This window comes from Microplitis demolitor, chromosome 9, assembly GCF_026212275.2.
Source record: "Microplitis demolitor isolate Queensland-Clemson2020A chromosome 9, iyMicDemo2.1a, whole genome shotgun sequence".
Lineage (NCBI taxonomy): Eukaryota > Metazoa > Arthropoda > Insecta > Hymenoptera > Braconidae > Microplitis > Microplitis demolitor.
The window spans coordinates 9,912,675-9,924,960 of record NC_068553.1 but is presented as its reverse complement, the minus strand read 5'-3'; the positions used below and the strand labels follow the sequence as shown (position 1 = coordinate 9,924,960).

The window sequence follows — 12,286 nt, the reverse complement described above, 5'->3', positions numbered from 1 at the left end:
CGACACGGTAGTACATAGGTACATTTTGCATCGAGCATATGGCTAGAGTTTGTATTTAGTGGTCGCAGTTTTATCATCAGTAACACATTTATTGTTACAGTTAGCAAAAGAACCGCTGAAAAGCAAGAAAAAGAAAAGGTCAAAGGGATGTAAAAATAGAAGGAAGCCGGTTTCAGAAACCGCAAATTAAAATAAGCGGGTAGAAAAAAAACGAGAGAAAAATTAATTAAAGGACCGGTTATTTTATTCGGAAAGTTCTTTTTCTCTCTCTGAAAAAAAAGAAAAACAAAAAAAAAAAGGGGAGGGAAGGGTGATTATAATTTTTAATTTGATGGTAACAGTGCCACGGTAAGGACGGGAGAAGGGACTGCAGGAAGGATGATAAGATTTGACAATAAACGGGGATTGTTTTCGGAGGATATCGGGGAGTATAGAGTATTTTCGCACGAGTAAAAAATAATAACATTCATAGACATTTATGAGGAAGAAGCTGAGACGGCACGCTTAGCGAAGAGATGGGACGAATTGAAGGAACATGGAAAGAGCGAGGAGCACCTCATGGAATTAGAAAAACGGGTTAAGTTAGTAAAAACCCAGGTGGAGGAAAAGTAACGATTAGTGTAAGTGGAAAACAGCGGAATTAACGCCTGAGCTAATGAGTTATTATGAGGAAATATCTAAATTCGTGGGGGGTAATTGTAGTTTAGCAAAAACAGAGGGTAACGAAGTCATACTCAGACTCCAAGAGGAATTCATTATCGAAAAAGGGAATGAAGGAGCCGAGGTCGACTTGGATCAGTTTGAAGGGAAGTTAGAAGTGCGCGAGTCTGTTAGTAAAAGAGTGTTTTTCGCCTCCTTCATGGTAGGTGAAGGCCAGATATAATGGGATTTTGCCGGTGTCAGATTTTCAGCGGGCCATCGACGTCATTTTGGAAGACAGTAAGGGAATGGAACTTCCTACTGGAACGGATTCAGATGGGATAAAAACATTGCTGGCGATTATGGATGTAGAGGTATGGGTTTATAACCAAAGAATAATATAAATTTGGAGGGTGCCACAGATGCTGAAAACAAAATATAGATTGATCAAACAATACCTATTTCTTGCCATGCTGTCAGCAGCTTCAAGGAACGGGATGATCATAATGCCGACTACACCGTACACCGCTATAAAAAATGGCGAATATGTATCACTTACGTAAAACGACATAGGACAGAGTACGGTAATCGGTAGTTGATTATTTGGGATGAGAAGAGTTGTTACACACGAGATGGAAGACAGAAAAGAATGTGAAGCAAGGTTGTATGCAGGAAAGAACATCAATACCAACGAGTGTGACTTGAGGGTGGTCAAGCTGGAAAAGACATTTTGGATGAAGTCATACAATACAAATGCTTGGTTGTTTGTTGCAAGGAGCGATAATTTTGTAAAAATTAAATGTGCGAAAAATAAGACCGAGGAATTGACAGTGAACGAAACGGGAGTTATGTGGATGCGGGAAGAGTGTAAGGGAGTAACGGGCGAAACATTTTTGACTCTAACTCAAGGAATACATGTCGTGGCCAAGATTATAGATAGAGAGCTCAGTTGGCCAGAGATTGGGAAAGAGTTGGAAAGGATACTGGAAGGAACTCATATTGTTCTTGACGAATTAATGGCCACGGTAGGGCAAATGCAAGGTGATGGGGCCACCATAAAAAAGGGAGGTATCAAGTTCGCAGAAGTACGGCCGGAGCTGCGTCATATGGTAGAGATTGAAGGAATACGAGCTGAAATCGCGGGAGTCAAGACCTTGGCCGTGTACTTCTGCATGGAGCTAAGCGTCGTAATATTTTTGATTTCGTGTGGATGGTGCTCAAGATTATACATAAAACGGAAAATTCAAGCAGAGACTGAGAGACGGGCAGAAGAAGGGAAAATTGCAACAGTAAAGGAGTCAGAGGCATATACAGAACGAAGAGTGTGGGTGGAAAATGAAAAACGGACAGAAGAAGGGACGACATCGATAGAAGAACCTAGGATGGAACCAGTTCAGGAAAAGGATAACGAGTTGGACATTCGGAAGTCGCTGTCAAAATCGAGGTGAACAAAAAAAGGAAAGAGAGTGGATATTATCGGATTGGAGGAGAAGCCCAGCACTATTGGAAATGACGAGGCATAGGAACCATCAGGGGTATCACATGCGGATTTGGAGATGATGCAGCTAACACAACTTCCTCATTACGATGACGAACCGGAAGAATTAACCAGAGCCACTACTGTCCGTTGGAGCATTTGACACTATAAAAACTTGAGACTGTAGAGGAGCTCGAAACCAACAACCTACCCGTCCCTCGCTCCTATCCCACCCCATTTTTTTTGTTGTTGCAGGTATACCATCAAGGGAAACGCAGCCAGCATGCTGGGTTGTCCAAGCTAATTGGGTTTTCAGGATCATGAGGGCTGGGATCGATGGAGTCCCAACTACATTGTATAAGCAGTGGAACACAAACTATTATTTCATTAGTGGATATCTAATATAATTATCCTCACATGTATTGTAATTTCGACAATTATTCTATTTTCTTTAGTATGCAGAGAGTCTCTTCAGGGAATTATAATCTTTATCTTTTTATGTATACTATTTTTTTGTTTTTGGTTACAGGAATGCAAAATGTATACTACTGTGCAGTGGAGTATTAATATGCGTTTTAGCCGGACGTAGAGGGGGATCGTGATTTCGAGTGGTTTCAGGGAGTTCACATGCGACCTACCCTGTGAATAGGATTGTCCCTTTTACCATTCGGGAGAATGGCTTTTTTTTTTTAGCCGGGGGAGCGTGTGACGGGTGGGCTGACGCCCATCCGTCTAATAGTAATTAACAAATAATAAATAAGCAAATTCAAATTCAGAAAGCAATATATTTGATTTCATTTCATTAGGCCCTATACAGCTGCACATAAGTATTCCATTACATTAGTCGCATTGAGTCTTACTTTTTTTAATACAACGTGACGAGCAGACGTTTTGCGTGGTCAGCAGTTTTGACTGTGGGAAGGAAAGAGTTCCGTTGGAGACTGCGGAGGGATATTTTCTTATGCAGCAAGAAAAGAGTTCTCATGGAAACGGCGGAGTGATATTTTCGAGGTAGAATATGGTAACCACAGAAAAGAGTTAGTTATTATAGTTAAGCTGATTCGAATAGTCGTCTGCTCGCGCATAAATATTGTATCTCCTTTATTTTACAGCTATAGTTACAGATCACTATAAGAATACAATTAACGTCGCTATTGTTAAATAAAAATATTGTATTTGTATCTGTACAATTATGCTATCCTAGATTTGAAAAGAGACTCTCAAGGCCTTTTCTGGGTACTCCCATATTTGGGGACGCCCAATAAATAAATATCCACATAATTCGCATATAGTCATTTTTTCACTGAGCGACCCACACCCTTTATAACATCCTATTAAATTTCTAGAGACGCTGAGCTCGGCACGGTAAGTTCGGTTACGCAGTAAGAACATTAAGGTATAAGCTCACACGTGACAATGTTCAAATAGAATTAAATGAGTAGGATCGAAATGGTATATTTGTAGGAAATTTTTAATACACTCAGCGAATTAACGAATGGATCATTGACCAACCCGGGTCGATCTTTTAGTTGATATCTGTCATCATTGTGTATTTTTAGAAAGTTTAAAACAGCTATTTTCCTGGATAATATGAGAGGGTGGACGATAAAAAGTTTTTGGTGCTAGGTACAGGTTTTGTTTGAATTAAGTTGATTCTACTTAAATAAAAATTACTGATGTAAATTGAATTTTAACTAATTAGAAGATTCCAATAACAAAACAAAAAAACTAAGCTTTGGGTAAAAAATCTTTGCTCTATTACATTACTTACTTATTAAATGAGACAGTCAGTGAACCCTGATGCTGATTAGGTTTCAAAACATAATAGATCTTCAGCCGCAAACCAATTGGTGAATTTCCCAATCAGATAAAAGGCCAAAGTCAACCCTGTTATGAAATTCTAGAAAACACATCAATGATGAGTGGAAAAAATATTATTGAAAGTTGCGAATAGAATTTGAGAACTTTGAATTTTAACAATTTAGAGATAATCAGAATTGAAACAATTTGATGAATTTAAAATTTTTCAAATAAATTTTCATTTAAATGTAATTGATGAAGTTAGAGAAAGCAAATTTCTCGTTTGGTAATCTAATCAGTTAAATTTAAAATAATGTGAATAAATTATGGATATATTCTTGTTTTTTAATTCAGGTCAAATCTTTTAGATGAGATTCGAATGACTAGTGATTTCAAAATAGTGTCAATAAAAGAAATTTGATTTAATATACCTCGCATTAATTAGAGCAGATTTAAATGGATGAATTACTATTAATAATTTCAGAAAAAAAAAGGTTTTATTGATTTCCAAATTAATAAATCTAGAATTGTTTTAACTGGATTAAACATTATTACGTTGATAAATTAAATGGAATTTAAAGAACAATTACTAGAATAAAAATTTTGGAGAAACAAAATATTTATATCGTAAATATTTTTCATGAATTTAATTGAGTGATAAAAAAAAATAACTATTAATTTGTTGAAATATTTAAATAGTTACATTAACTCAAATATCAAAAATAATAATTATAAAACTTTTTTTATATCAACGCAAAAAATTAAAGAAGCACAAAAATTTTATGAATTTTTTAGTAATTTTTGGAATGCTGTAACTTTGTGAAAAATAATCGCATCGAGATAAAAAAAAACCATTTTATAGCTTGTAATCTCTAGTATCGGTGTATTTTTATCAAAATTGTTTAAAAGGTCTATTTATTACGCTAACATAAGAAATACCACGAGACAAAAAATTTCTAAATTTTTTTTTTTTTCCAAAGAGCCCACGGACCGTGAAAAAATTTTGTTAACTAAACCAATGCATAGGTCATTTGGCAAATTTATCCAGCTTCAATTTGGCTTTTTTTTAACCTATCGGACGATTTGTCGCAGAGATATCAGCCTTCAAGCAAAAAAAAAATCCTTTTGGCTTTGATCACCGAAATTTCAGGTACCAATGATTGCACAGTAAATTTGAGTTTAACGTTAAAAGTTTGAATGAATTCTCTACAAGACCCGTTCGTCATTTTTTGAATAAAACAATTTTTTTTATTTTTAACATCCTTTAGAAGTGAGTACAAAAAATGACTTTTTTTGGTTTTTTAGTAAATCAACCGCTACTCTGCAAACATCGATAAAAAAAATATTGTTGCCAGGGGCTTTTTCACCTTAATGTACCCCCAATAACCCTATGAATTTGAAAATTGATCTATCGAGCCGTTTTTTGGGAGTGGTCGATCAAAGTTTTGCTAAACAATTAAAGGAACAAAACTTGTCCCTTTAATTGTGTAATCATAATCAAAATGAAAAAATAATTTTTTTTGACTTTTCTTTCATTTTTGCATTGGTGACTCAGTAAATGTAAGGAATAGAGGGAAACAAGGAAAAGTTCGCAAAGAATGTCAAAAAAAGTCAAAGAAATCAAAAAAATTGAAACTTGTCTTTGGGGTCAAAATTTTTTTTTTAATTCCGCAGGTTCTTTGCAACAGTGAAGTGTGTAAATTAAGTGTGTGCAATCCTTTTATCACGGCTGGTGCATTGCGGGGCTTTTTGGACATATGCCGCACCAGTTTATAATTTAAGGGACACCATCGTGGTGTGAATTAAATTGCGATAAACGTGATCAGTTAATTCCTGTGCAAAATACAGTGAATAAAATAATCGTTCGCGTTAATTTTCACCCAGTGATAATTTTCGTGCGACTCGAAGCATCTCGAACATTCCTAAACGGTGTTCAGCTTCGACAGACACTAATCCGCTTACAGTGGCATCATAATTATTATTACGATATATGGTAGTTTTATTGGCTTAGTGTTCCTCATATATTAACTATGTCGAATCCAGAAGACAAAAAAGGCGATGAGTTTGTTGACGCTAAACCAATGATCGTCAACTCGCTCAAGGCACTTCACTTCAACCCGAAACGAGTGAATTTATGGTTTGAGCAGCTTGAAGCTCAGTTTTGATCCACGGCATAGCAACTGAGAACGAGAAATTCAACCACGCGGTTTCTCTCATTAACACCGAGTATGCATGTGAGGTTGAAACCCTCATCATCAACCCACCAACGACGATGCCATACGCCCAATTGAAAGCCACGCTCATTGCGTGTTATTCAAAGTCGAAAGAAGCTAAACTGCGTCAGCTTCTAGATGGCGAAGCGATCGATGACCGATCACCTTTGCAGTTCCTACGCCATCTTAAATCGCTCGCGCCAACTATTGATGATGCAGCCCTGAGGGCAAGATGGCTGGCAAACTTGCCTAAGAAGACACAAGAGCTTCTAGTCATTTCTCCGACCACGGCTACCATCGATGAGTTAGCCAAGACAGCCGACAAGCTACATGAGATGTTTCCAGTGACTCACTCCGCTGCCGTAGCTTCATCATCATCTTACCAGGAGACGATGGCGCTGCAGAGACAAGTCAGCGAACTATCTCGTCAGGTAGCAGCACTGACATCAGCTTTCAACCAGAACCGCGGCAGATCTCCAGCTCGAAAACCAAACCAACGCTCCCGAAGCAATTCGAAGCCACGCAAGCTTGGTAAAACAGGCATCTGTTATTACCCCGCTAAGTTTGATAAAACCGCGTGCAAATGTACGCCAGGATGCAAGTTCTCGGGAAACGTAAACGAGAGTCACTAGCGGCGGAAAGCGACTCTCTCGCATCTTCAAACCGCCTCTTCGTCGTCAATCTAACCACGAATACTCAATACCTCGTTATTCTGGTTCAGATCTTTCTGTTTATCCATACGGGTGGATAAAATGCAACCGTAGGTTAGTAGGATACCAACTTCACGCAGCAAATGGCTCACTGATTGAAACATACGGGTTTATAACACTGTCATTAAACCTCGGTTTACGTCGAGAATTTACGTGGAGATTCATCATCGCTAACGTCACGAAACTAATTATTGGTGCCAATTTTCTAAGTCATTTTAACTTGTTAATCGACCTCAAACACAAACAATTACGTGACGGCTCCACCGGTCTCCAAGCACGCGTAGATTCAATACGGTTGGATGCAAAATGCATCAAATGAATCGAAGGTGATACAGTTTACCATAAACTGTTATCAAGCTACTCGGCTATAACTCAACCTAAAGGAATAACTTCAGCAAAGAAGCATTCTACAGTGCACCACATTAAGACGACATCGGGACCTCCAGTTTCATGTAAAGCACGACGTCTTGCGCCCAATAAATTGAAAATTGCTCAAGAGGAATTTCACAAGATGGTTCAACTGGGTATCGCACGTCCATCGACCAGTCGTTGGGCATCTCCACTCCATCTAGTACCCAAGAAATCTGAAGATTGGCGACCATGTGGTGACTATCGACCACAAAATGCGCGCACGATACACAATAACTACCCGGTCAGACGACTCGACGATTTTACCGCAACGCTGCACGGTAAAAAGATATTTTCAATGCTAGATTTGGTTAGAGCCTCCAACCAAATTCTCGTTGTCGAAGAAGATATCGGAAAGACAGCCATCATACTCCTTTTGCCTTATTCGAATTCCCATACATGAGGTTTGGACTTCGAAACGCCGCGCAAACTTTCCAAAGTTTCATCGATGAGGCGACACGAGATCTACCGTTTGTCTTCCCATACATCGATGAGATTCTAGTAGCTTCAGAGAACGAAGAGCAACACCTCGAGCACTTAAAAATTTTATTTCAGCGCTTACAAAACTACGGCCTTGTTATCAACGCAGCCAAATCGGTGTTGGATCAGCATGAGGCAAAATTTTTGGGTCATCACATCAGCGATAAACGTATCAAGCCGTTACCCGACAGGGTAAACACAATTATTAACCTAAAATTTCCTAGATTTCTGTACTACGTGGTTTTCTAGGTACCATAAATTTCTACAGGAAATTCATCAGAAACTCGGCAGTAATCCTTGCACAGCTGAATAAACTGCTCGAGGGACCAAAAGTGAAAGGATCAACGCTGATCGTCGAGACACTAGAAATACGACAAGCTTATGACAACGCAAAGCAGGCATTAGCCAGCGCTGCAATGCTTGCGCATCAGAACGACAACGCAACTTGGGCTATTTTCTCGGACACATCAAACACAGCCATTGGTGCAGTTCTGCAACAACTAGTTGACGGAGAATGGCAACCACTTGCTTTCTTCAACAGAAAACTACAGCCATCCTTTCAAGAATTATCGACGTACGATCGCGAACTTCGCGCCATCTATGAAGTTGTCAGACACTTTCGTCATATTTTTGAAGATAAACAAGTTGCAATTTACACCGATCTTAAACCATTGCTCTTTGCTTTTCAGCAACATACTGAACGAGCATCACCGTGGCAATCTCGTCGCCTAGACTTTATTGGCCAATTCACGAGTGATTTAAGACACATCTCTGGACACGAGAACATCGTTGCAGACACGCTGTCGCGCGTTAAAGCCATTTTGATGCCGATTACCACGCACGAGCTGGTAAACGCTAAGAAAAACGATCCTGAACTTCGAGATCTTCTTGGCAACGCAGCAACGTCATTACAGTGGCAACAAATTATCTTCAACGACCATCCGGGCGCAGTTTATTGTGATGATTCATCATGTAAACCAAGTCCATACGTTCCTGGTTAACTTCGAAAGAAAGTTTTCGATGCGCTGCACTCTCTGGCACACCCTGGCAAGGGAGCATCTCAGTAACGGGTGAGCAAACGCTACGTCTGACCATCAATCCAGAAAGGTTGTCGAGAATGGGCCAAAGCTTGCATTAACTGCCAGCTAAACAAGATCCATCGTAATGTATCTTCACATTTCGCACGTTTTGAATTGCCGACGCAACATTTTGAGCATATCCACACCGGCCTAGTTTCGCTACCAGTATCTCGCGGCTACAACAAGTGCCCGACGATCGTCGACAGATTTACCCGGTTTCCAGAAGCCATCACAATTAAAAATTAAGTCGCAGATACTGTCGTACTCGCTCTGTTTAGAGAATGGATCTTAAAATACGGTGTACCAGCCAGAATAACGTCCGACCAAAGAGGACAATTCAGATCATCGTTGTTTCAATCGCTGAGCAATTTATTTAGCATAACACATTCGGTGACGACGCCGTATCATCCTCAATCTAATGGACTGGTGGAACGCCTACACCGACAACCCAAGGCCGGACTGCTGTGTCATGACGACACTTGGTATGGCGCGCTACCCGTTGTCTTACTTGGTCTACGAGCAGCCTGGAAAGAGGCTATACAAGCTACCCTAGCTGAGCTTGTATACGGTGAACCGATTCATCTACCAGGTGAACTGCTAGTTCCGTCTGATAAACACGCAAATGCGGAAAGCGTTTGACGTTACTTAAAAGCATATTTTAATAACTTGGCACCAGCCGAAAACTCGCGTCATGGACAGCGTTCTGTTTTCTGTTTCAGAGACCTCAACACTTGTTCCCACGTACTGGTACGAGTTGGACAGATTGGACCATCATTCTCAGCTCCGTATGAGGGTCCATACGAAGTTGTCGCGCGTCACGAGAAATATTTTATTGTCAACTACAAACGCACAAATACGGCTATTTCCATTGACAGACTGAAACCTGTCTATTTCGTAGCCGACGACGCATAAAATTATTTTTTTTTATATTATTTAAACCCGTTGAAATTCATTTTTTTTCTGTTAAGTATTAGTTGTATTCTCTCTAATTTGTACTTTCTTCACAACGTAGCAAACATGCTCAAATTATTATTTTTTTTTTCCATTGTATATATTTCTTATTATGTTTCGTTTGTAAATAAGTATCATTATTTTTTTTAAGAGGGCAAGTACTGTAGCGACCACGTCACTACTTATATTATTTGATATTCATAATTTCGGATAAGTCCGTCAACCATCGATCGTCATCGATCGCCGAATATTTTCCCCCACGCGGATACGATATTCGGTAGCAACAGTTTACACAGGTACACAGTACAGTACACGCGTACAATTATAGAGATACACAGCAACTAGCTAACACATATCCAATGCGACCATCATTATTTTGTTTTATATAAATTATTAAATAAACTAATTATTTATTACTCTGTCAATATAATCAATTGGAGTCAGTGAATTTATTTATCATAGTGATTAAGTTCCAAGAACCACATCCCAGTTTATATATATATATATATATATATATATATATATATATATATATATATATATGCGAACACGCTTCGAATCATATATGGGTCATTCCACCAAATAAAGTTATTTTTACCGGGCGACCCTCGACGATTTGATTCAAACTTTGTCAAGTCTTTCCATGTATTTAAAAAAAAATTTTCTGAAAATTTGAGCCTTTCATATGCAGCAGTTTCAAAGTTATGATTTTTTGAATTTTTTAAAAATTTTTGTTTTAAAAATGTTTCTTTTAATCAAAGAATAATGACTTTTTGTAGAAAATAAATGTTTTAGACGTACGATACTTAAAGTCAAATACGGTGAAAGAAACACAAGCAGTACATCTTTTCTTAGCTATTGTTAATAGCCAAGGATATATTTGTATTAAAAATGTATCAAGATCCTCAAAAAACCTAAGAATTAAAGTTTTTTAATCATTGGGAGTTTATATTTCATTTAATTTTGTTCAAATAAAAAATATGCACGTCGTGAAAATTACATATTTTGTCGGAAAAGGTCTCAGCTTTCAGAAAAAAATATCAAATTAGATGTATCAAGCGCCGCACAGTCATAAAAATCGTTTTTCCTATTTTAAACGACTTTTAAAGGGTCTTCTGTAACTTAAAATAAAAAATGGATATTTTCGTTGGAAAGCTGAGAATTTTTCCTATGAAAAACTATTATGTGATCATTTTTTTTAAAAATTGTTTCCTTCAAAAAAAGTAATGAAAAAGTTAAAAACAAAAATTTTTAAAAAATTCAAAAAATCATAACTTTGAAACTGCTGCATATTAAAGGCTCAAATTTTCAGAGAATTTTTTTTTAAATACATGGAAAGACTTGACAAAGTTTGAATCAAATCGTCGAGGGTCGCCCCGTAAAAATAACTTTATTCGGTGGAATCACCCATATATATTTAACAAATTCGATTTGTAATTATTTAAAGTTAGTCTTTTATGAAAATATCATACGGGTATGTTCCGTATGGGTTATTCATGCTGGGCATCTCCCAGAACAATAATGAAATTTTGTAGGTATATTTGGAAAAATGTTTGAAGGGTGACAAGGACGTAACACCAACCAGCTGTTTTTTTGATTCACCCGATCAAATTTTTGAAAAAATTAATGGATCACGTTTTTTGCTCTAAAAAGCTGATAATCTGTAACTAATTGAAAAACAAATTTGGTTCTGAGCTTTGTGCACATTATTATTGTAGACGGTGCTTAAATTTTCAAAGAAGAAAAAATTTTTTTTTTCAAAAACTTTTTTTTTTTTGGAATAACTATAGGAAATTTAAAAATCTAACGCTCAATCATTTTTAATAAGTTTCCGCCGCTGCATTACAGGATTTTACTGATGTTTCGTTCATTATATTAAAAGAAAATTTCGAAATTTGAAATAATCATTTATAAATTTTTTTTCAAAATTCTGCATTGTTTTCTAGTTATTTTCATTGTAACGGAATTTCAAAAAATTAATTTAAGATAATTTTTAGAAAATAAAATTGTCTACAAAAAAATACCTTGACATTCTCTGATAAGCCCGATAGGTCCGCCGGAAAAGTAAAAAGATCTCGAAATTTACTCTAACTTGACTTCGAGCTCCAATAGCTTTTGAACAGATGAATTTATCGAAAAATGATAGGAGAGTTTTTTAGTAGAGCGTTAAATTCCCTACAAGAATGTATGATGGGCTTATTCGTACAATAAGCCATTGCCGAGGTAAAAAATTTGAAACTAAAAAAATTTGTTTTTTCCATGTTATTTAAATAAGAAATCAAATATCACGAAGCACTATCTCTTAATATTAATATTAAGAGCTGAAACTACACCAGAATTTTTTTTTCATCGTCTTCAATGATAATTTCACGGTAACAATAAAAAAAAATTAGTTCTAATATACATATTAATATGTACACAGAAAAAAAGGATATCTTGGCATAAGAAATTTTTTCTTGCCGCAAGAATATTTTTTGCAATTTTGAATGAAAACGAAAATTTTCGTCGTTCAAGAACAAATTTTTCTTA

At 37.1% G+C, this 12,286-nt stretch overlaps 1 protein-coding gene across 1 annotated transcript; it reads left to right on the top strand.

The window, feature by feature from the left end:
* Positions 1–6,188: 6,188 nt before the first annotated feature.
* Positions 6,189–6,761, top strand: LOC103572888 (uncharacterized). Its single transcript, XM_008551689.1, has one exon. The coding sequence runs from the start codon at positions 6,189–6,191 to the stop codon at positions 6,759–6,761; it is 573 nt and encodes a 190-aa protein (XP_008549911.1).
* The last annotated feature ends 5,525 nt before the right edge of the window (positions 6,762–12,286 follow it).